Source organism: Cherax quadricarinatus, chromosome 7 (assembly GCF_038502225.1).
Source record: "Cherax quadricarinatus isolate ZL_2023a chromosome 7, ASM3850222v1, whole genome shotgun sequence".
NCBI classification, from domain to species: domain Eukaryota; kingdom Metazoa; phylum Arthropoda; class Malacostraca; order Decapoda; family Parastacidae; genus Cherax; species Cherax quadricarinatus.
Genome location: NC_091298.1, coordinates 8,329,710 through 8,354,386, shown reverse-complemented (window position 1 = coordinate 8,354,386; position 24,677 = coordinate 8,329,710). Strand labels below are relative to the sequence as shown.

The 24,677-nt window shown below is 43.8% G+C and overlaps 2 protein-coding genes and 1 long non-coding RNA gene across 6 annotated transcripts in view; 1 reads left to right on the top strand and 2 right to left on the bottom strand.

Moving 5' to 3' along the window:
• Positions 1-17,756, top strand: part of LOC128685200 (aquaporin-9) — a 131,681-nt gene extending 113,925 nt beyond the window's left edge. Inside the window, exons 6-7 of one of the 2 annotated variants that reach the window (XM_070082253.1) lie at positions 15,590-15,699; positions 16,493-17,756. In XM_070082253.1, coding sequence (XP_069938354.1) covers positions 15,590-15,654 — 65 coding nt within the window. In that variant the 3' untranslated portion in view covers positions 15,655-15,699; positions 16,493-17,756. The remainder of the gene's footprint in view (positions 1-15,589; positions 15,700-16,492) is intronic. The other variant, XM_070082254.1, reaches the window with a different exon arrangement.
• The window catches only part of ATPCL (ATP-citrate synthase), a 391,624-nt gene that overhangs the window by 343,448 nt on the left and 23,499 nt on the right, over positions 1-24,677 (bottom strand). The window lies entirely within an intron of this gene.
• LOC138852337 (uncharacterized) lies at positions 17,828-23,080 on the bottom strand. Of its 2 annotated transcripts, none has more exons than XR_011391662.1 (3): positions 21,001-23,080; positions 18,740-20,969; positions 17,828-18,377 (listed from the first exon to the last, which is right to left on the bottom strand). It is a non-coding gene; the product is annotated as an uncharacterized lncRNA (long non-coding RNA). The 2 variants fall into 2 exon arrangements; XR_011391663.1 differs by lacking the exon at positions 17,828-18,377 and having other exon boundaries at positions 18,451-20,721; positions 20,753-20,969.

The window sequence follows — 24,677 nt, the reverse complement described above, 5'->3', positions numbered from 1 at the left end:
AACACTGTAATAATACGAAATATTCCGAGTGTATGCTTGAATGTTACCGCGGAGGCTGGCTGGTAAACAATGGACGTGTCTCGGACGAAGGTCGCTGAGCGGGTTTTTGTCCACTATGCGGGGCAAAATTTTGGCGAACAAAGCGTTCGCTATGCGGATTGTTCGCTATGCAAGGCGTTCGCTATGCGGGGGTCCACTGTATTATAGTTTCCTTATCTTCAAGGCTGGCGCTCCAGGCGATATAGTGTGGTACTGACTCAAGGTGCTGGAGGTCTCAGTGTGTCCACCCAAGGTATCGGAGACCTTGCTGTGTCAACCCAAGGTGTCGGAAGCCTTGTTGTGTCGACTCAAGGTGTCGTAGGCTTTGCTGTGTCGACCCAATGTGTTGGATGCTTTACTGTGTCGGCCCAAAACTGTCGGAGGCCTCGCTGTGTCGAATTTTTTTATCTCACTGACGACCTTATGAAGGATGGAAACACACACACACACACACACACACAGGGTGAGAACATTCACTTAAGAATAATAACATTCACATAGCAGAGCAAGAAGGTTCACTTAACAGTGAAAACATTCATGTAAAAAGGACGTTGACACAATAGCAAGGATGTTCACTCAATGACAATGTTCAAGCTCACAGATGAAAGAATTGTGTCCAGCCTCAGGTTGGGAAAGATATACGAGAGAGTTTCCTAAAAACCTACTGCCTCTGTTCACGCAACACATAACAAACCTAGAAGTTAGGCTGGGATAAATATGAAGGAGCTTCCTGGCACCTGTTGCCCCTCTTCATCTCAGCAGTAAACATTCACCTGGGAGTTAGTTGATTTCATAATATGGGTTGCATCCTGGAGAGGACCTAAGGACCACAACGGAAATAAGCCCCACTGCCTACTAACTTTCATGGGTTTTTAACTCTTCTGGATTAATAATCTCAATAAGGTTTTCTTCTTCAATATGTTCGCATAGTGCAGAAGACGTTCTTATAAGAGGGCGATTACGTTCACATAATATTATGAGGATGGTTCCATAATAGTGAAGGCGTTCACGTAACACTGAGGAAGTTCATATAAACTGTGACAATGTAGTTCACAAGAACTACATTGTCACACAAATAAATATTAGCTAGCTAAACTTCAATATAATGGAAACATGAATAATGTCTAAGGTTATCCAAACCAACTAATGTTGTCAGGGGTCAATACTCCTGCTGCCCGGTCCTAGACCAGGCCTCCTGGTGGATGACCTGATCAACCAGGCTGTTGAATTTAGCCACACACATCCCAACGTATGCGCCACAGCCCGGCTGATCAAGAACCGGAGAAACTCATCAAGTTTCCTCTGGAAGACAGCTAGATATCTGTTGGTAATTTTCTTTGCACTGTTGCTGCCCTCGCGGCTCCACCCTTCGCTTCAGTGAGCACGCCCTTTACCAGCCCTGGGGCTGGTAAAGGGCTCTTGAGTAAAGGAACTGGAGCTACCCTCTCCCCTCCTTGGGTCTGCTAAGCTTCTTACTTTTATTATGGAGCGATTTCTATGTGTAGATTTTGGACCAAGCCCTCCAGAATTTTCCAGGTGCAAATTAAAAAGTATCTTTCTCGTCTACCTTTTACGGAGTACAGCTCGAGAGCCTTCCAGCGTTCCCAATATTATAAGTGTTTGATTGAAGTTATACGAGCAGTGAATGTTCTCTGCACATTCTCCGAAGGACATTCACATAACTGAGATGTTCACATAATACTGAGGACGCTCGCACACCAGAGATAACGTTTAAGTAAGAATATTTAAATGTCTTGAGAACGTTCACATATGATAGCTGACGTTTTCGTAATTGAGAACGTTCATATAACAGTGAGGACATTTCCATAATCTGAGAACATTCATATAACAGTGAGAACGTTCACCAAAACTGAGAATGTTTAATTAAAAGAGTATGAAAATAAATACAATGATAAAACAATGAACGTAGTGAGGAAGGAAAGCATTTAGAACGAAAGAGACGACGTTCATTTCACTGATTTACAAAGAATAACGGAAATATTCACACAGGAATAGCGCAAGCATTCACACTAGTATAATGGGAATATTCACACGGAAATAGCGAAAACATTCACACAAGGTTTGAAAAGTTCCTAGACTGGATTATTTGTGAGTAATGCAACAGAGAAACTGAAAAATGCACACTGCGGTAGAATTAAACGCTTGGGAAAGGTTTCCAAAGTGACGCTAGGAAGAAAACGTTCTCGGTGAGGATCAGAGAACGGGACTTTTTTGGCTGCAGGAGGGCGGAGAAAAACAGATAAAGTAAAGTTAAAGAAAGGGCAAAAAAGGTGGCGGGGTGTTAAAAGAGTGGAGGGATACATAAACAGACTGTAATGGAATAAACATGGAAGAATGTTTTTCATAAGAATGTTGGAATGTTATGTCAGAGAGAACATGAGATTAGGTTTTTTTTTACCACCTGGTCGAGTCAAGGGTCTCACTGACGTCTCCCATCTGAGGAGTCACGGGTTCGATTCCCAAAAAGAAGGCGCTCTAGCTTTCACCCAATTACACAGCAAAATCATTATAACACTGATTAATCATAAATTCATGTGTTATCTTGTTAAGGATAAGACACGAGAGAGAGAGAGAGAGAGAGAGAGAGAGAGAGAGAGAGAGAGAGAGAGAGAGAGAGAGAGAGAGAGAGAGAGAGAGATGAGACAGCAAGACTGGTCCTAGTATTTACTGCAGGTTTATCTGACATAAAAGAAATAGTTGAAAAGATCTAGAAGTTAGAACACTATGATGCGACGGGAAGGAGGGAGAAAGGGAAGACATTGAAAAAATGAAATTGTGGCTAAGAAAAACATAAATCCAAAATCCCTTTTATAGTAAAAAAATAAACACAAAGGATAAAATACAAATGAATTCAACTCAGGGAAGTTTAGATTTAGAAAGGATATAGGGAAGCACTGTTTTGTCAACAGAGTTGTAGATAAATGGAACAAACTCCCAGGGAGCGTCACTGAGGCAAGAACTTTGGGTAGCTCTAAATATAGGTTGTACGGGCAGTGGGTGGAGGTTGGTGTGAGTTAGACTTACCTAGCATGGACCATGGTATCTAGTGCAGTGTCTCTTGTGTTATTGCGAGTTCAATCATTTTTGTTCCTAGGCAATAAGATCGATGTCAAGAATGTGGAAGGGAAAAATGTTGTGGGTAAACAGGAAGAGAGAAAGGTAAGAAAGGTTATGTGGCAGAAGAGTAGTTTTGTCACACAGTGGAGAGTCTTCACATTATACACTGAATTAAAATTGCTGAAACAATAAGCAATTTAGATGAGTAAATGTGAGAAATACTAAATATTAACTTGCAGTCTATACTGAGACGAAAGGAAATTTCATAAAGTAATCTTACTGCAACAATCAGTGGATAACACTGAAGCAACCAGACAGGCAGTTGAGGAATTACTGTTGGATATTACTGAAAAATATTACATCAGAACCAGATGTTACATCGCCTTGGGTTTAAAGTAATTTAATTATTAAGTAATTATCCATTCCTGATTATCTTAAAACCTCTCAGAAAGAGAATAAACAGGAAAATGAATGGAAATAACGAATACTGTACAATTATTTGAAAAGAATGACGTAGAAGATTATTTAAGTAACATGGGACATTATTATCATGGAGGGAGCGCCTGTCGGGGGAGGGGGGTTGGAAGGTATTCAGGCTCAATTCAGGGAAGTGGAGTACAGATCCAATTCCCTAGATCAAGAACCCCTCACCAGCCTCAGGGAGTCTTCCTTGAGGGGAGTAACAAGGGACAGCAATACAAGTTATCTCTCCTCTTTTATCTACAAATAGGTAATCAAAAATAGCTACACACACGCACGCACGCGTGCACACACACACACACACACACACACACACACACACACACACACACACGCCAGTGGCTAGGAGCTATGACTTGACCCCTACAACTACAAATAGGTGAGTACACACACACATACACGCGGCCAGGAGCTGTGAATCGACCCTAGCAACTACAAATAGGTGAGGACACACACATAAACACACAAACACACACCACAAAACACACACACACACACACACACACACACACACACACACACACACACACAACTTTCTACTCTGTGCTGCGAAGAAAAAAAAACGTTATCATATTGAACACTAACTTTCACTCTCACAAGAACATCTCACGGCCAACTTTCCTGCTTGACAAGCTGCCTCTTAATTGACTGTTTACAATGACAGGAAGAGAACAGTGCTCGTTGTGTTTGATCATCATTATTATTTGCATCTGAACGTATTTTCTCAAGATGCTACTAACACCTATTGTATCTATTGACTACCAGGTTAAATAACCAAGGATGGCGTTGATGTCGTTAATAGTGTGTCAAATATTTGTGCTGTAATGCACTGTCAGTATGTCAGTATGATCACTCACAAGAAGAGTGAAGCTGCCATATAAATTTGCTCCTCGGGGCAAAGCCGCCTAAAAATCTATTGCACGGTAAGGAGATTTGCCAATACGTCTCGCACTGTCCAGAGATCAAACACAGGACGATACGGTTGTGCGTTGAACTCTCAGTCCAGTGTGCTACAAGTCACCTTATATGCACCAGCGTCACTCCTGTGGCATCGACGTCTGTGTAATTACTTAGTTGAATTTGTGGGTTTTGCGCGTCAGCCCTTGTGGCCGCCGCCTCACTTTCTGATCTGAGTCTCTCATAACTGTTTTAGCTTCCACTATGTAGTTCACTAGTAGGTTTCACTTGTCTATAGTGTAACACCGTCGAGGTATTTACTAATGTAACTGAGTATCCAAGTGATGTATTTAAATGTCTTTTTTTTAGTTTCCCTCGTGCTAAACAGTCTTCTGTCTATTTTGTTTATATCTGTAACCATTTTGTCTATTGGGACTACATCTCATCGTTTCTGATCCTAAACTTTGTGAGTTCCAGATGATGCAATCTTTCATCGTATCTTAATAATGGCACCAGCTTTGTGACAAAACTTTGGACCTTTTATATTTCCTTTGTTTTGTATTAAAGTGGGCTCCACGCAAGTGCTGCGTATTCGAAAAGTGAGCTAACGTATGTTACATATACTGAGAGTATCATTCCTCAGTTGTGGATGTTTATGTGCACCAGTGATAGTGCTCTACCCTCCAGCCCTTAACGAAGCAGCACACTGTTGATGCATCCAGCTTTGCTTGGTAAAAAAGCGCTCATTAACGTTGGCCACTTACCGACTTGTCCGACAATTTAAGTCGAGCTGCATGTTCACTCACAGAACGAGTGGCACTGTCCAATACTGTGCTTATGGTGGTAAGTGGCACTGACTATTGTTAATTCATTCACCAAAAATAAAACACTCAGACAGGCGTCTTAGTCGTGAGATTATATTCATTCGGTGGTACCGGCACTATGGCGAGGGCATGGCAAAACAGTGTCTGTAAGAAGTGAAGGGTGAAGGTGGGGTATCAGTTGGCTCTATGGCTGATTACAGCAGTTACTACTGGATTACCCATGTTACTCTGGATTTCCAGTATTACACCGGATTTCCCATATTACACTGGCTTACCCGTGTTACACTGGCTTACCTGTGTTACACTGGCTTACCTGTGTTACACTGGCTTACCTATGTTACACTGACTTACCTGTGTTACACTGGCTTACCCGTGTTACACTGGCTTACCCGTGTTACACTGGCTTAACCGTGTTACACTGGCTTACCTGTGTTACACTGGCTTACCTGTGTTACACTGGCTTACCCGTGTTATACTGGCTTACCCGTGTTACACTGGCTTACCCGTGTTACACTGGCTTACCTGTGCTACACTGGCTTACCTGTGTTACACTGGCTTACCCGTGTTACACTGGCTTACCCGTGTTACATTGGCTTACCCGTGTTACACTGGCTTACCCGTGTTACATTGGCTTACCCGTGTTACAATGGCTTACCTGTGTTATACGTAATATGGGCTTTTTCAAAATGAACAAAAATATTCCAATTCTACACTCGTCTAATGTTAAAAAAATATAAGTGAATTAAACTGAGCATAAACCGATAATGTTTTGTGGTGAGTTTTCACCTTGAAGAGATAACCATGATACAATGTGCTCCACTGCAGTAAATAAATACATATATTTAATACAAGTTAACTTGTTCAAGTGTGGAGGCGATCAGACCTCAGGCAGCACTTCTCTGGCAGTGACTGTTTTCTCCTGAATTGCGTTTTCTCTGAATTGTTTATTTTTCTGACTAAGCGTTCTCTGGAGTCGAGTACCTGCGTTTTGTTTCTTAGTGAAGTTTCCATTTGTCATGTTTATAGACGAAGTTAGTATCCATTGTCTAACAATGTGACATTCTTAACAATATATATATATATATATATATATATATATATATATATATATATATATATATATATATATATATATATATATATATATATATATATATCTGTTTTATGTTACTCTTGCCTTCATTTGTGTACATTTCATCTTATCCATCTTTATACCTAAGGTAATTTTCCAACCATCTTGCATGCAAACTTAGGGTGATCCTTGCACCCTTTACTAACCATGTGTGGTCGATCCGCTTTTCATGTACTAACCCCGTGTGAACAACCTTCCCTGTACTAACCACGTCTGGTCTCCCTGTCTCTAAGGCCTGAGCATGGACGGTAAATACTCGAACAAGAACAGGATTCTGGTGAGTGTCTCTCCCTCTCCTCCTCTGCATGTACTCTTCAACCTTGTAACTTGCAGCCACAGATACACATACACACGGCCCTCACCTGTAATATTCATAAAACTTTATAAAGCCACATTGCTTATAAAATCACTGTTGTGTAATAATCAGTGGTCAGTGGCCCAAACGAATTAACATGGAGACAATAAAATAGAATATGTGTGATGTATATTTAGGCTCGCACTGGGTCCTCTTCAGTATACATTCTACTGAAGAGGGCCTCAGTGTGAATTCAAATTACACTGTACATATTTTCTCATTGTTTCACGACAGTTCCCTTTGATACATTTCATGCCTGGATATTTTTCTGGGTAGATGATGCAACAGCAAAAGTAGATTTTGGTCTATTCAGAGCCCCAAAACTGTTACCACTTGACTTAAGAAATCGTAATGACACGATTGCAAATAAACCATACCCCCGGCCGGGATTGAACCCGCGGTCATAGTCTCAAAACTCCAGCCCGTCGCGTTAGCCACTAGACCAGCTAGCCACAATAAGATTCATCCAACTAGGTATATTTCTACACCATAGGAAAGTTAGCACAGGCACCTCTGTGACCACAAATGCAAGTTTTTACAGACGAATCTCCAGCTAGCGTGGCCGTGACGAACTCTAGCTCAAGTCCCTTCACTGCCGTCAACATGACTTAAGAAATCGTAATCGTTATTTGAAATCGTGTCATTACGATTTCTTAAGTCATGTTGACGGCAGTGAAGGGACTTGAGCTAGAGTTCGTCACGGCCACGCTAGCTGGAGATTCGTCTGTAAAAACTTGCATTTGTGGTCACAGAGGTGCCTGTGCTAACTTTCCTATGGTGTAGAAATATACCTAGTTGGATGAATCTTATTGTGGCTAGCTGGTCTAGTGGCTAACGCGACGGGCTGGAGTTTTGAGACTCTATGACCGCGGGTTCAATCCCGGCCGGGGGTATGGTTCTGTTACCACTTGGTCGTTTTAATACAAAAGATAGACTAAAAATCTAAACATTTAAACACAATAAAACGCCAATGATATGTTGAGTGATTAAGGTCTTGGTAAGGTGTGGCCCGTGTGACTCAAGCAGTAATCCATCTTTTCGTCTCAGTTCTTCATTGCTGTAGTCTTCTCTATGGTAACTGACTTCTACATACATGTAGGTGTAGACGAGCGACATACAGCTAGTAACTCCCCATCTAACACTTCTCAAGTGTCTTCGGCTCCTTTTCACCCAAACGTTAATTACTACTAATTGAACACTTGGCTGATTGGCTTGTTTAGCAGCTGTGGTGATGAGGTGGTGCGGTGTGTAGGAATATGGTGTGGTATGATGTGGTGTACTGTGGTGTGTTGTGGTGCGGTGGGGTGATGTGGTGGCATGGTGGTGTGATGTAGTGTGGGAGAAGATGGTGGTGTGTAATGTGGGATCCTGTAGTAACACTGAGGTGACTGACTCTTAGTGGAGGTACAGCAGTGAAAGGCGGAGACACTAGACGTCACCCGAGGGTCAAAAGATCAGGATGTTAGTTGAAATGTAACTAATATAAGTCATTCAACCTATGTGGAGGAGCTGTGTAATTGTGTGGCATCAGACAAGCACACTACCACTCCTACCCGCCCACACAGCCCCCTCCTCTACACCTTACCACTTCCTGCCCTCTAACACAACTCCATTCTTTCCCCTTTATCACATCACGAATCCTCAGTGCTCTACCGAGGTCTTCCAGTTCACGCCGAAAGAGTTTCATACTACTGCATGTATGTAACCTATCCATCCTGTGTGATGGAATGTGTCAGGGAAACATAGGTAGCTTTTCTTACCATTATGTAACTAGCATACAGAGTACGGTAGCAACATACTGCTCATGTATCCAATTTTCCTAACAACAAAAAATCAGTCTCCATACACTCCCACTGCCACCCTTTTCATAACTTGATGCCCCTTGCCTCCCCGCTAATCCTGCCACCTCTGCCCCTCTTCACACCCTGCCACCTCTGCCCCTCTTCACACCCTGCCACCACGTTCGCACACTATACCACACATGTACAATCCTCACATTGGATTATCTCTTTAATTAATTAAGCTTGTTAGAGTGGTGGGCGTGGTGAGGATGGTTGTAACAGTGTGTAAGGACTAGTATATAAATACTGAGTTGCAATTAGCGTACATAGCGGGGTTTCGGCTTCAGCCCTTGGACCCACTTCCTAATTTTTTTATTGGCTGACAGTTTTGGACTGTTTTCACCAGGCTTCCTGTTCTGGACTGTTTCCCCAGGCTTCCTGTTTTGGACTGTTTCCCCAGGCTTCCTGTTCTGGACTGTTTCCCCAGGCTTTCTGTTCTGGACTGTTTCCCCAGGCTTCCTGTTCTGGACTGTTTCCCCAGGCTTCCTGTTTTGGACTGTTTCCCCAGGCTTCCTGTTTTGGACTGTTTCCTCAGGCTTCCTGTTTTGGACTGTTTCCCCAGGCTTCCTGTTCTGGACTGTTTCTCCAGGCTTCCTGTTCTGGACTGTTTCCCCAAGATTCCTGTTCTGGACTGTTTCCCCAGGCTTCCTGTTTTGGACTGTTTCCCCAGGCTTCCTGTTGTGAACTGTTTCCCCAGGTTTCCTGTTCTAGACTGTTTCCCCAGGCTTCCTGTTTTGGACTGTTTCCCCAGGCTTCCTCTTCTGGACTGTTTCCCGAAGCTTCCTGTTATGGACTGTTTCCCCAGGCTTCCTGTTTTGGACTGTTTCCCCAGGCTTCCGGTTCTGGACTGTTTCCCCAGGCTCCCTGTTCTGGACTGTTTCCCCAGGCTTCCTGTTTTGGACTGTTTCCCCAGGCTTCCTGTTTTGGACTGTTTCCCCAGGCTTCCTGTTTTGGACTGTTTCCCCAGGCTTCCTGTTCTGGACTGTTTCACCAGGCTTCCTGTTTAGGACTGTTTCCCCAGGCTTCCTCTTCTGGATTGTTTCCCGAAGCTTCCTGTTATGGACTGTTTCCCCAGGTTTCCTGTTCTGGACTGTTTCCCCAGGCTTCCTGTTGTGGACAGTTTTCCCCAAGCTTCCTGTTGTGGACTGTTTCCCCAGGCTTCCTGTTGTGGACAGTTTTCCCCAGGCTTCCTGTTCTGGACTGTTTCCCCAGGCTTCCTGTTCTGGACTGTTTCCCCAGGCTTCCTGTTTTGGACTGTTTCCCCAGGCTTCCTGTTGTGGACTGTTTCCCCAGGCTTCCTGTTGTGGACTGTTTCACCAGGCTTCCTGTTTTGGACTGTTTCCCCAGGCTTCTTCTTCTGGACTGTTTCCCGAAACTTCCTGTTATGGACTGTTTCCCCAGGCTTCCTGTTTTGGACTGTTTCCCCAGGCTTCCGGTTCTGGACTGTTTCCCCAGGCTCCCTGTTCTGGACTGTTTCCCCAGGCTTCCTGTTTTGGACTGTTTCCCCAGGCTTCCTGTTGTGGACAGTTTTCCCCAGGCTTCCTGTTCTGGACTGTTTCCCCAGGCTTCCTGTTTTGGACTGTTTCCCCAGGCTTCCTGTTTTGGACTTTTCCCCAGGCTTCCGGTTCTGGACTGTTTCCCCAGGCTCCCTGTTCTGGACTGTTTCCCCAGGCTTCCTGTTTTGGACTGTTTCCCCAGGCTTCCTGTTTTGGACTGTTTCCCCAGGCTTCCTGTTCTGGACTGTTTCCCCAGGCTTCCTGTTCTGGACTGTTTCCCCAGGCTTCCTGTTTTGGACTTTCCCCAGGCTTCCTGTTTTGGACTGTTTCCCCAGGCTCCCTGTTCTGGACTGTTTCCCCAGGCTTCCTGTTTTGGACTGTTTCCCCAGGCTTCCTGTTTTGGACTGTTTCCCCAGGCTTCCTGTTTTGGACTGTTTCCCCAGGCTTCCTGTTTTGGACTGTTTCCCCAGGCTTCCTGTTCTGGACTGTTTCACCAGGCTTCCTGTTTAGGACTGTTTCCCCAGGCTTCCTCTTCTGGATTGTTTCCCGAAGCTTCCTGTTATGGACTGTTTCCCCAGGTTTCCTGTTCTGGACTGTTTCCCCAGGCTTCCTGTTTTGGACAGTTTTCCCCAAGCTTCCTGTTGTGGACTGTTTCCCCAGGCTTCCTGTTGTGGACAGTTTTTACCAGGCTTCCTGTTCTGGACTGTTTCCCCAGGCTTCCTGTTCTGGACTGTTTCCCCAGGCTTCCTGTTTTGGACTGTTTCCCCAGGCTTCCTGTTGTGGACTGTTTCCCCAGGTTTCCTGTTCTGGACTGTTTCACCAGGCTTCCTGTTTTGGACTGTTTCCCCAGGCTTCCTGTTTTGGACTGTTTCCCCAGGCTTCCTCTTCTGGACTGTTTCCCGAAGCTTCCTGTTATGGACTGTTTCCCCAGGCTTCAGGTTCTGGACTGTTTCCCCAGGCTCCCTGTTCTGGACTGTTTCCCCAGGCTTCAGGTTCTGGACTGTTTCCCCAGGCTTCCTGTTTTGGACTGTTTCCCCAAGCTTCAGGTTCTGGACTGTTTCCCCAGGCTCCCTGTTCTGGACTGTTTCCCCAGGCTTCCTGTTTTGGACTGTTTCCCCAGACTTCCTGTTTTGGATTGTTTCCCCAGGCTTCCTGTTGTGGACTGTTTCCCCAGGCTTCCTGTTTTGGACTGTTTCCCCAGGCTTCCTGTTTTGGACTGTTTCCCCAGGCTTCCTGTTTTGGACTGTTTCCCCAGGCTTCTTGTTCTGGACTGTTTCACCAGGCTTCCTGTTTTGGACTGTTTCCCCAGGCTTCCTCTTCTGGATTGTTTCCCGAAGCTTCCTGTTATGGACTGTTTCCCCAGGCTTCCTGTTTTGGACTTTTCCCCAGGCTTCCGGTTCTGCACTGTTTCCCCAGGCTCCCTGTTCTGGACTGTTTCCCCAGGCTTCCTGTTTTGGACTGTTTCCCCAGGCTTCCTGTTTTGGACTGTTTCCTCAGACTTCCTGTTCTGGACTGTTTCCCCAGGCTTCCTGTTCTGGACTGTTTCTCCAGGCTTCCTGTTTTGGACTGTTTCCCCAGGCTTCCTGTTGTGGACTGTTTCCCCAGGCTTCCTGTTTTGGACTGTTTCCCCAGGCTTCCTGTTTTGGATTGTTTCCCCAGGCTTCCTGTTGTGGACTGTTTCCCCAGGCTTCCTGTTTTGGACTGTTTCCCCAGGCTTCCTGTTGTGGACTGTTTCCCCAGGCTTCCTGTTGTGGACTGTTTCACCAGGCTTCCTGTTGTGGACTGTTTCCCCAGGCTTCCTGTTGTGGACTGTTTCACCAGACTTCCTGTTTTGGACTGTTTCCCCCAGTCTTTCTCTAATCCCAATTCACTACTAAACAACGTTAAAAAAAGTGTTTGCTGAGGGTCCTGTGGTTCACCCTGGTGTTCACTGCTATAACAAACTAACTTAAAAATCAATCTTTATTCAAATAGATTCATGAGATACATCTTGGGTATCTTTTTTTGTGGAAACCTTACGCCTGCACAGCAGGCTTCTTGAATGCAGAGATGACTAATATATTGGATACTGTTGAAGAAGTGCAGATTTTGAGTGTTGAGTCCCACAGTCTTGATAAGCTATTCCGTTGATAATGGTGAGTGACCAACGCCATGAGAGTGAACAGTTTTTATCAAGGGTGAGGAACTGGACACCTCCAAACCTTCACATTTTCACATGTCTCCAATACATTAGTCGCCTCTGTATTCGACGAAGAAGCTTGCAGCGCACGAGAAACCTTTCAGCAATGAAGGTATCCAAGTGCTGCAAAGTGATGTATCCAAGTGTTGCATATGGGTTGTATCCAAGTGTTGTATATGTGCTGTACCAGTGTTGCACATATGTTGAATCCAATGTTACAAATGTGTTGTATTAAAGTGTTGTACATGTGTTGTACCCAAGTGTTGCACATTTTTACTTTTCCCAGGGTATAAACCATGTGCTTATAGGAACAACAAAATGGGGTGACAATGAACGATATTCTTGTTCTTCATAATAATTAAAAACACGGAAAAAGCTAAATACTGCACAATATCAATGTTTGTTTCCTGAAAGATTGATTCTCGAGTCAGTAATTTAAATGCAAAGGATCAAGTTGAAGCTGTGAATATTGTAAGAAATAACTTGAAACAGTGAGACCTATGATGGCAACACCTGTGGAAACATCAAACATATAATTATTGAAGAACAAGAGCATGTGTAAGTTCCCTTTGTTGATATTGTTGTGTTTAATATATCTTGCTCACCCATGTACGTAACGGCTTCTATATATATATATATATATATATATATATATATATATATATATATATATATATATATATATATATATATATATATATATATATATATATATATATATATATATATATATATGTCGTGCCGAATATGTAAAACTGGTCAATTAGCAAGAACTCATTTAAAATTAAGTCCTTTTTAAAAAAAATTCTTATACGTTTAGAGATATATATTTTTCAGTAATGTTAATGTAAAAATTTTTAATTTTACCCCAAAAGAATCTTAGAAAACTCACCTAACCTTATTATAACAAGAACAGTTTATTTTATCCTAACCCAACTAAATATATTTTAGATTTGTTTACAATAATTTAATACTAAACAAACACGGTGAAATATATTTTTTTCGTTAGGTTCAGAATGATTTTGGCGAAAATATTGCATACACAAATTTTCACTTGTCCTATATGGCAAGATGAACGATGCTATTTAAGCCAAGATCGCAAGTTCTGCCTATTCGGCACGACATATATATATATATATATATATATATATATATATATATATATATATATATATATATATATATAAAGATATAAAGAATCTGTTCACTTATATAAAGCTTATGCATATTTATATTTTTTCTTGAATGTTTATATAACCTTTAAATGTGGAACTTATGTAAAACATTGTTGCTTCTGTATGAACCACCGTTGTCTCATCTTATAAATTTCTGTGTCAGTCTGTACTCCATATAAGTGTATGTTTGTCTATATTGTCAATATTCTGCACTTATCATACGTAGTATGTTATACAGATAAATTAACTGATCATGGAACGGGTGGGGTTTTGAACCCATGGCAAGCGAGTCCTAAAACTGACAGGCCAGTGCGTTACCCACTCGGCCAGCTGGCCTGTGAGTTTTAGGACTCACTTGCCATAGGTTCAAACCCATCCCGTTCCGTGATTTGTTTACGATCGTATTACTACGATTTCATGAGTCATAAATTAACTGATATAGTGTTCATACATTGTAAAAACTTAAGCATTATTGTTGCATATAATTTAAAAAATTCTTAACTTACTTCACTAATTTCCAAGCAGCTCATTGTCTGTCATTCGTTTTAATCCCAACTCTTCGTCTCTGTCTGTCCCTCTGTCTCTGTCACTCTCGTCCACGCTAGGTTACCTGCATCCTGCCTCGCTTCATCTTCTTTAACAGTCACTTCCCATCTCTCCTGCTGCTTCCTCAGTGTTACCTTCCTTCCTCCTCCTTTTTCTTTTCTCCCCTTCTCTTTTTTCTTCCTCTCATTATAATTATCACTTGCACTACAGTCAGTTTACTTTCATAAACATCAGTTCTTGTTCTCTCTTCTCCCGTAGCATACCTCCCCTAGTATTATCCCTCTCCCCTTCGTATACTCTCCCCTCGTATACTCTCCACTCGTATGCTCTTCCATTCTATGTTCTCTCCTTGTATGATCTTCCTTTGTATGTTCTATCCTTGTATGATCTTCCTTTGTGTGCTCGTATGTTCTTTCATCGTTCATTCATCATTGTCTGACTTCCTTTCCCAGTGCCACTTGTTCACGTCCTGCCCATCAGGCACTCCTTCAGCTATCATTAACAACTAACCTCCCCCCCCCCAACAATCAGTCTTCACCCCCATCTCAAGCCCCGCACTCCTCACTCCTCACGGTGTTCTCTTAACGTCACCAGAGTTATCATATTTTTGCTCTTCCTACATTTTATATCTTACTTATAACCTTTACTGAGGTCCCAAACTTGTACAAATTATTAAACATACATCGGAATTTATATTTAAAAGACAGAAACATTAATAAGAAAAGTTTTAGATAGTATAATTTTTGTTAGCACACCGGCCGTAGGGTGATCTCACAATGAGGAAAACACTTCCACTGCCATTCATTCAATCACTGTATTGCCAGAAGGGCACTGACCTCACAGTTCAGGTGACCCTCCAAACAGTAACATCCCCACCCCTCCTACAGAGTGCAAGCAATATACTTCCCACCTTCAGGACTAAAGTCCGGCTAGCCAGTTTCCCCTGAATACCTTCACAAGTATATAAATGCAACAGCTAGGTCACGTCATTCGCTTGAAAATTAGGTTATGAGCCCAGGAACTAGAGCTAAACCCCACACTCAGCTATATAAATACGCACATATACCGGTCATATGACCACTAACCCCTCTGCTTAACACTAATAGTCGTATTAGCGCGGCTACCTAAACTTTCACACTATATTTAATGTCATAAGTTCAGCAACCTTGACTGGAGATCTACCTGTCTCGCTATTTCATGCAGTCCTCTCATTCATGACTTGCTGTCTTAATCTCAAAATGTTTATCGCTTTTCCTGTTTTTCTGTCGCTATACAGCTGACAGTGTTTGAGTCTGTTAATCTATGAAAATTGTTCGTGTCAGTCGCTTTTTTTTCATATATTTTTGCTGTATACAAGAAGGTTAATCGTGTTCTCTGGTGCCTCCTTGTATAAGTTCACCTTATACAAGGAGGTCATTCTTATAATCCACCGCCTTCTTTTATAAATTTACCTTATACAATGTGGGTGATTATGCCATCCGCCTCTCACCTGAGGAGTGCCTAGCCAGGCTGTGAAGGGTGACTCACGTCTTGTTATCTCTCGTAAGGTTCACGAGTGTGGGTAAGTGATCCCCAGAGTCTAGCCTGGGTGCCCACCAAACCTGAGATGTGAGTGCCTCCCCGCCCTAGCAGCAGTCACCGCGGGGTGTTCTTCAGGGTCAGTTCCCACTCCTGAATCTGTTCCACTCAAGCTTCACCCTCTTAGTTTACCCGTAACAACAAACTAATAACCTCTTGCAAACTAACTGTCCATTTTAACCTCTAACAAGCTGGTAGAACAGAGTAGATCTAGACTGTCAAGTGTAGACCTGAGTGTCTTCTTAAATATGATGATGGTGGTGGTGCAAATATCTTACATTAAATATTTAACTTATACAAATTTATTTATAGTATGGGTGTACTCGTGGGAGAGTCTGCAACTTCGTACAAATTCATTACTTATACCAAGATAAGCTGCCTTTTGTGATATATATATATATATATATATATATATATATATATATATATATATATATATATATATATATATATATATATATATATATATATATATATATATATATATATAATGACACGAAACTTGGAGTACAAGTGCACTCCGCACCTCACTTTCCTCTTGCTGTGTTTTCCAATTAACTCCGCTGTATTCTTTCTGTATCTGGATACACAAAAAAAAACTAAAAAGTGACTTAGTTTTCTATTCGTAGTTGACAGTTCATGGCTAGACGCCCAGCATCGGGTACCTGGTACCAAGGTGACCTTATCCACTTTCCATAATTATCTTTCATCTCATTGCTCTTTTGCAAGACGTGTAATTGCAGCCGTAATCCTCTCTTTCTTATTTGTTACATAGCACGACATCAGACAAACGAGGTGACTGATAACTTCACAATTACCAATATATTAATAACATATTTTATTAATTTCGTGTTCTACTTTGTTGTCCACAGCCACGAGTAAGTAATGAGGTGACGAGTCTTCAGACCTACTAGCAGACTGCTGCAGACCTCACATCAGCGCTATAAACGCCTCTCTAGCTTCTACACCAAAATTAATAACATGAAGATCGTGACGGCAAGCGTCGTCTTCAAGAACACCAGTAGCTTCGTCACAACCAGAGGCAGACAACAGATGAAAAATAAACTTGTTGCAAGAGTGATATATCAACTTAAAACTTATGAAGAGACTGAAACACTTCACACACTTCCTGAAAAAAAATTCAACATTCGCAACATATGACCTACTACATTAATATCAACACTGAAATTAGGCAATAACTCTCACGTTTATCCACGGATATCCCAGCATCCAAAGTTTACAGTGTTGTACAATTGCTGTCTTATTTCACACTGAATAATACTGAAATACCACTTATCATTTTGTACACTTTAAATTTAACGTTTATAAATTATGTTGCGACTAAAATTCAATAATGCTATTTATAATGAACTGTTTTGGTAATTTGTTACTGGTAATAACACTCCATGCTTTAGTTATAATTAACCTAATTTCAAATTAGGTATTAATATATATATATATATTTTTTTTAAAGGAAAAAATATGTCTATTCATCTTCTTTTTACAATGCAATATATTCTAAACCTATAAAAACTAACAAAGATTTTTACATATATTTCAATGAAAAAAATCCATTTCAGCGATTATTTTCATGAATATATAGTATATTGTATATTAATTTATATAAGAGACTTTTTAATCCTTTTTCATATATAGCGAGAATTCTTCGGTTACACAACTATTTACTGTAATTTTATTACCACTAACTTGTATTATTCTTTGGCATTTTTAGTAATTATATATATATATATATATATATATATATATATATATATATATATATATATATATATATATATATATATATATATATATATATATATATATATATACATAAGGTTGCTTCTGAATTTAAGCATTAAGCAATATTTGTTGATAGTGCTGCTTAAACAATGTGTGTATAAATGGCAGTATAGCGGAGAGTATGTGACTCACGTCACTCCTTAATAACTACTGTTGTCCACACCCAGCCTTCCCTGTCACCTCCCTCACTCTCCTGTGTCTAGTGTCACTGCTCAAACTTTATTTATTGTCACACACACACACATACACACACACACACACACACACACACACACACACACACACACACACACACACACACACACACACACACACACACACACACAGTAAGAAGTCATTAATTCAAAAGAAAGAGCTTAAATAAGGTTCACCTGCACCTCCCTTCATTTGAACAGAAATAACTAAATGAGGAAGCAAAGAAATATAAATTGGAGAGTGACACAAAGAGAGCAGAATAACCACAGGAGATGCTACCTGGTCACCCCTCCCCTCATAACATGCTACCTGGTCACCCCTCCCCTCATAACATGCTACCTGGTCACCCCTCCCCTCATAACATGCTACCTGGTCACCCCTCCCCTCATAACATGCTACCTGGTCACCCCTCCCCTCATAACATGCTACCTGGTCACCCCTCCCCTCATAACATGCTACCTGGTCACCCCTCCCCTCATAACATGCTACCTGGTCACCCCTCCCCTCATAACATGCTACCTGGTCACCCCTCCCCTCATAACATGCTACCTGTTCACCCCTCCCCTCATAACATGCTACCTGGTCACCCCTCCCCTCATAACATGCTACCTGGTCACCCCTCCCTTCATAACATGCTACCTGGTCACCCCTCCCCTCATAACATGCTACCTGGTCACCCCTCCCTTCATAACATGCTACCTGGTCACCCCTCCCCTCATAACATGCTACCTGGTCTCCCCTCCCCTCATAACATGCTACCTGGTCACCCCTCCCCTCATAACATGCTACCTGGTCACCCCTCCCCTCATAACATGCTACCTGGTCACCCCTCCCCTTAAAACATGCTACCTGGTCACCCCTCCCCTCATAACATGCTACCTGGTCACCCCTCCCCTCATAACATGCTACCTGGTCACCCCTCCCCTCATAACATGCTACCTGGTCACCCCTCCCCTCATAACATGCTACCTGGTCACCCCTCCCCTCATAACATGCTACCTGGTCACCCCTCCCCTCATAACATGCTACCTGGTCACCCCTCCCCTCATAATATGCTACCTGGTCACCCCCTCCCCTCATAACATGCTACCTGGTTACCCCCTCCCCTCATAACATGCTACCTGGTCACCCCGTCCACTTGTAACATGCTACCTGGTCACCCCTTCCCTCATAACATGCTACCTGGTCACCCCGTCCCCTTATAACATGCTACCTGGTCACCCCGTCCACTTGTGACATGCTACCTGGTCACCCCTCCCCTCATAACATGCTACCTGGTCACCCCTCCCCTCATAACATGCTACCTGGTCACCCCTCCCCTCATAACATGCTACATGGTCACCCCTCCCCTCATAACATACTATATGATCACCCCTCCCCTCATAACATGCTACCTGGTCACCCCTCCCCTCATAACATGCTACATGGCCACCTCTCCCCTCATAACATGCTACCTGGTCACCCCCTCCTCTCGTAACATGCTACCTGGTCATCCCCTCCCCTCATAACATGCTACTTGGTCACCCCTCCCCTCATAACATGTTGCCTGATCATCCCTCCCCTCATAACATGGTACCTGGTCACCCCTCCCCTCATAACATGCTATATGGTCACCCCTCCCCTCATAACATACTATATGATCACTCCTCCCCTCAGAACATGCTACCTGGTCACCCCTCCCCTCATAACATGCTACCTGGTCACCCCTCCCCTCATAACATGCTACCTGGTCACCCCTCCCCTCATAACATGCTACCTTGTCTCCCGCTTTCCTCATAACATGCTACCTGGTCTTCCCTTCATCTCATAACATGCTACCTGGTCATCCCTCCTCATAACATGCTACCTGGTCACCTCTCCCCTCATAACATGCTACCTGGTCACCCCTCTCCTCATAACATGCTACCTGGTCACCCCTCCCCTTATAACATGCTACCTGGTCACCCCCTCCTCTCATAACATGCACCTGGTCTTCCCCCCTCATAACATGGTACCTGGTCACCCCTCCCCTCATAACATGGTACCTGGTCACCCCTCCCCTCATAACATGGTACCTGGTCACCCCTCCTCTCGTAACATGCTACCTGTTCACCCCTCCCCTCATAACATGCTACCTGGTCACCCTCTCCTCTCGTAACATGCTATCAGGTCTTCCCTTCCCTCATAACATGCTACCTGGTCACCCCTCCCCTCATAACATGCTACCTGGTCACCCCCTCCTCTCGTAACATGCTATCTGGTCACCCCTCCCCTCATAACATGCTACCTAGTCTTCCCCTCCCCTCATAACATGCTAGCTGATCACCCCCTTCTCTCATAACATGCTACCTGGTCTTACCTTTCCCTCATATCATGCTACCTGGTCTCCCCCTTCCCTCATAACATGCTACCTGGTCTCCCCCTTCCTTCATATCATGCTACCTGGTCTCCCCCTTCCTTCATATCATGCTACCTGGTCTCCCCCTTCCTTCATATCATGCTACCTGGTCTCCCCCTTCCTTCATATCATGCTACCTGGTCTCCCCCTTCCTTCACATCATGCTACCTGGTCTCCAAATTCCCTCATATCATGCTACCTGGTCTCCCCCTTCCTTCATATCATGCTACCTGGTCTCCCCCTTCCTTCATATCATGCTACCTGGTCTCCCCCTTCCTTCATATCATGCTACCTGGTCTTCCCCTTCCTTCATATCATGCTACCTGGTCTCCCCCTTCCTTCATATCATGCTACCTGGTCTCCTCCTTCCTTCATATCATGCTACCTGGTCTCCCCCTTCCTTCATATCATGCTACCTGGTCTCCCCCTTCCTTCATATCATGCTACCTGGTCTCCCCCTTCCTTCACATCATGCTACCTGGTCTCCCCCTTCCTTCATATCATGCTACCTGGTCTCCCCCTTCCTTCATATCATGCTACCTGGTCTCCCCATTCCCTCATATCATGCTACCTGGTCTCCCCCTTCCTTCCTATCATGCTACCTGGTCTCCCCATTCCCTCACATCATGCTACCTGGTCTCCCCCTTCCTTTATATCATGCTACCTGGTCTCCCCCTTCCTTCATATCATGCTACCTGGTCTCCCCATTCCCTCATATCATGCTACCTGGTCTCCCCCTTCCTTCCTATCATGCTACCTGGTCTCCCCATTCCCTCATATCATGCTACCTGGTCTCCCCCTTCCTTCATATCATGCTACCTGGTCTCCCCCTTCCTTCATATCATGCTACCTGGTCTCCCCCTTCCTTCATATCATGCTACCTGGTCTCCCCCTTCCTTCATATCATGCTACCTGGTCTCCCCCTTCCTTCATATCATGCTACCTGGTCTCCCCATTCCCTCATATCATGCTACCTGGTCACCCCCTTCCTTCATATCATGCTACCTGGTCTCCCCATTCCCTCATATCATGCTACCTGGTCTCCCCCTTCCTTCATATCATGCTACCTGGTCTCCCCCTTCCTTCATATCATTCTACCTGGTCTCCCCCTTCCTTCATATCATGCTACCTGGTCTCCCCCTTCCTTCATATCATGCTACCTGGTCTCCCCCTTCCTTCATATCATGCTACCTGGTCTCCCCCTTCCTTCATATCATGCTACCTGGTCTCCCCTTCCTTCATATCATGGTACCTGGTCTCCCCCTTCCTTCATATCATGCTACCTGGTCTCCCCATTCCCTCATATCATGCTACCTGGTCTCCCCATTCCCTCATATCATGCTACCTGGTCTCCCCCTTCCTTCATATCATGCTACCTGGTCTCCCCCTTCCTTCATATCATGCTACCTGGTCTCCCCATTCCTTCATATCATACTACCTGGTCTCCCCATTCCTTCATATCATGCTACCTGGTCTCCCCATTCCCTCATATCATGCTACCTGGTCTCCCCCTTCCTTCATATCATGCTACCTGGTCTCCCCCTTCCTTCATATCATGCTACCTGGTCTCCCCATTCCCTTATATCATGCTACCTGGTCTCCCCATTCCCTCATATCATGCTACCTGGTCTCCCCATTCCCTCATATCATGCTACCTGGTCTCCCCCTTCCTTCATATCATGCTACCTGGTCTCCTCCTTCCTTCATATCATGCTACCTGGTCTCCCCATTCCCTCATATTATGCTACCTGGTCTCCCCCTTCCTTCATATCATGCTACCTGGTCTCCCCATTCCCTCATATCATGCTACCTGGTCTCCCCCTTCCTTCATATCATGCTACCTGGTCTCCCCCTTCCTTCATATCATGCTACCTGGTCTCCCCCTTCCTTCATATCATGCTACCTGGTCTCCCCCTTCCTTCATATCATGCTACCTGGTCTCCCCATACCCTCATATCATGATACATTATCCAAGCTACTGTTTCAAGTTATATTATTCACTGTCTCAGTCCGACCTGCTGCTAAGTTTCCTCACTGATTACCTGATCGACCAGGTTATTGGAACTTGCTACCCCTGGTCGATCTGAAGACTTACCTTTTCGTCCAACGATATATATATTTTTTATGCCCTGGCTGAAGGTTAAAGAATCTTAGATCTCTGATTCTAACCCAGTGTTATCGTAGTGTAATTATAACACCCAAGATTTTTACTGGCTTGAGAGTTTCGGCTCACAACAGAGGAATCAGAGTTCAATCCTGGTCTCGAGAGCTTTGCAGACTGTTGTGGGTCACATCTTGGAGAAGAGGATCTCCGGACAGCAGTGCAAATAGGTCACATTGGCTTTCTTGGATTATCCTGGGTTACTTACCCTTCGAAATAATCCAAATAAAGTCTTCTTCATTTCCTACTGTTGAAGTAGCGAGTTTCTTGTTTTTGAGTTAAAAACTTGACAAAATAGTTTTAATGTTTAGATTATGTGATATTTCTAGTCTTCGTTCCAAAGAGCATAGGCCGAGCAAAAGTTCTATGTATATTTTTCTAAATCTGGTATGTCGCCTGCCTTGACAAATGGGAGCACGGAACAATAATATAACTTAGACATCAATAGGGTCTTGAGGCATGTCATCATTAGTGTTACATCCCGTGTTCAGAAAGTTTTCCGTTCCCACTGCACCAATTCTCAGTCTTTATTTAACCGTTTAAGTTCTCTAAAATTAAGTCATCTACACTGTTACTCCAACGACCTTTGAAGGCATTCCTAATCCCATGAAAAGATCAAATTACCTCCTTGTATTAAGTACTAGAATTTAGTTCTCCTTCACAATGACTTTACTGACATCTGATAACAGATGCTCCGCATTTCCCACTAAGACAATTTTCAGGCTCATTTTAGTTTCATTTGCGAAGGTTAGCATAAAGCTGAGTAGCCTTCCAAGAATATTTGGTGGAGAGCAGCTGAGGAAGAACTGCCTTCCTTCCAGTGTTTGGTGGAGAGCAGCTGAGGAAGAACTGCCTTCCTTCCAGAGTGTTTGGTGGAGAGCAGCTGAGGAAGAACTGCCTTCCTTCCAGAGTGTTTGGTGGAGAGCAGCTCAGGAAGAACTGCCTTCCTTCCAGAGTGTTTGGTGGAGAGCAGCTGAGGAAGAACTGCCTTCCTTCCAGAGTGTTTGGTGGAGAGCAGCTGAGGAAGAACTGCCTTCCTTCCAGAGTGTTTGGTGGAGAGCAGCTCAGGAAGAACTGCCTTCCTTCCAGAGTGTTTGGTGGAGAGCAGCTGAGGAAGAACTGCCTTCCTTCCAGAGTGTTTGGTGGAGTGCAGCTGAGGAAGAACTGCCTTCCTTCCAGAGTGTTTGGTGGAAAGCAGCTGAGGAAGAACTGCCTTCCTTCCAGAGTGTTTGGTGGAGTGCAGCTGAGGAAGAACTGCCTTCCTTCCAGAGTGTTTGGTGGAGTGCGGCTGAGGAAGAACTGCCTTCCTTCCAGAGTGTTTGGTGGAGTGCAGCTGAGGAAGAACTGCCTTCCTTCCAGTGTTTGGTGGAGAGCAGCTGAGGAAGACCTGCCTTCCTTCCAGAGTGTTTGGTGGAGTGCAGCTGAGGAAGAACTGCCTTCCTTCCAGAGTGTTTGGTGGAGTGCAGCTGAGGAAGAACTGCCTTCCTTCCAGAGTGTTTGGTGGAGAGCAGCTGAGGAAGAACTGCCTTCCTTCCAGTGTTTGGTGGAGTGCAGCTGAGGAAGAACTGCCTTCCTTCCAGAGTGTTTGGTGGAGTGCAGCTGAGGAAGAACTGCCTTCCTTCCAGAGTGTTTGGTGGAGTGCAGCTGAGGAAGAACTGCCTTCCTTCCAGAGTGTTTGGTGGAGAGCAGCTGAGGAAGACCTGCCTTCCTTCCAGAGTGTTTGGTGGAGAGCAGCTGAGGAAGAACTGCCTTCCTTCCAGAGTGTTTGGTGGAGAGCAGCTGAGGAAGAACTGCCTTCCTTCCAGAGTGTTTGGTGGAGTGCAGCTGAGGAAGAACTGCCTTCCTTCCAGAGTGTTTGGTGGAGTGCAGCTGAGGAAGAACTGCCTTCCTTCCAGAGTGTTTGGTGGAGTGCAGCTGAGGAAGAACTGCCTTCCTTCCAGAGTGATTGATGTGCATTTATTTTATGTGCTCCCACACCTTATGTGCTTCCACACCTTCACAAAATTCATGTATAAAGTCACCACATCCTCATTATCTTCTACTGACTCAACAATTTTGTTATAGTACTCGAGTCACTGAGAAGCAGGAACTTCCTGCTCTAATCTCACGGCCATGGCACAGTGGGCCTAAAGTTTAAAATTATTTCTTTGGTATTTCCTTTTTAGAGTTAATTATTCAGCGTGTATGTCTTCCTGAATGTCACCAGACTCAGAGATCTTTCTCCATAATGCACCGAGGCAAACTGAGTTTCTGTGTGACATAATATGGATTTTAAGTTCAAAAACATCCTACAACACATAAAGAGCTTCCATATTTTCCTAAAAAAAAATAATATTTTATTACCATAGACATAGCAGTAGTTCGGGTGAAGTGTGAGGAGTGTTGTGCCGGACTGTCTTGTTGCGTCGTGTGGTGGGGAGGCAGAGGATACACACACACACACACACACATTTATATGGGGTAGTCTACACTATGCATAACTTCATTTATTCTCTCTTCACTGCTACTGATCATATATCGT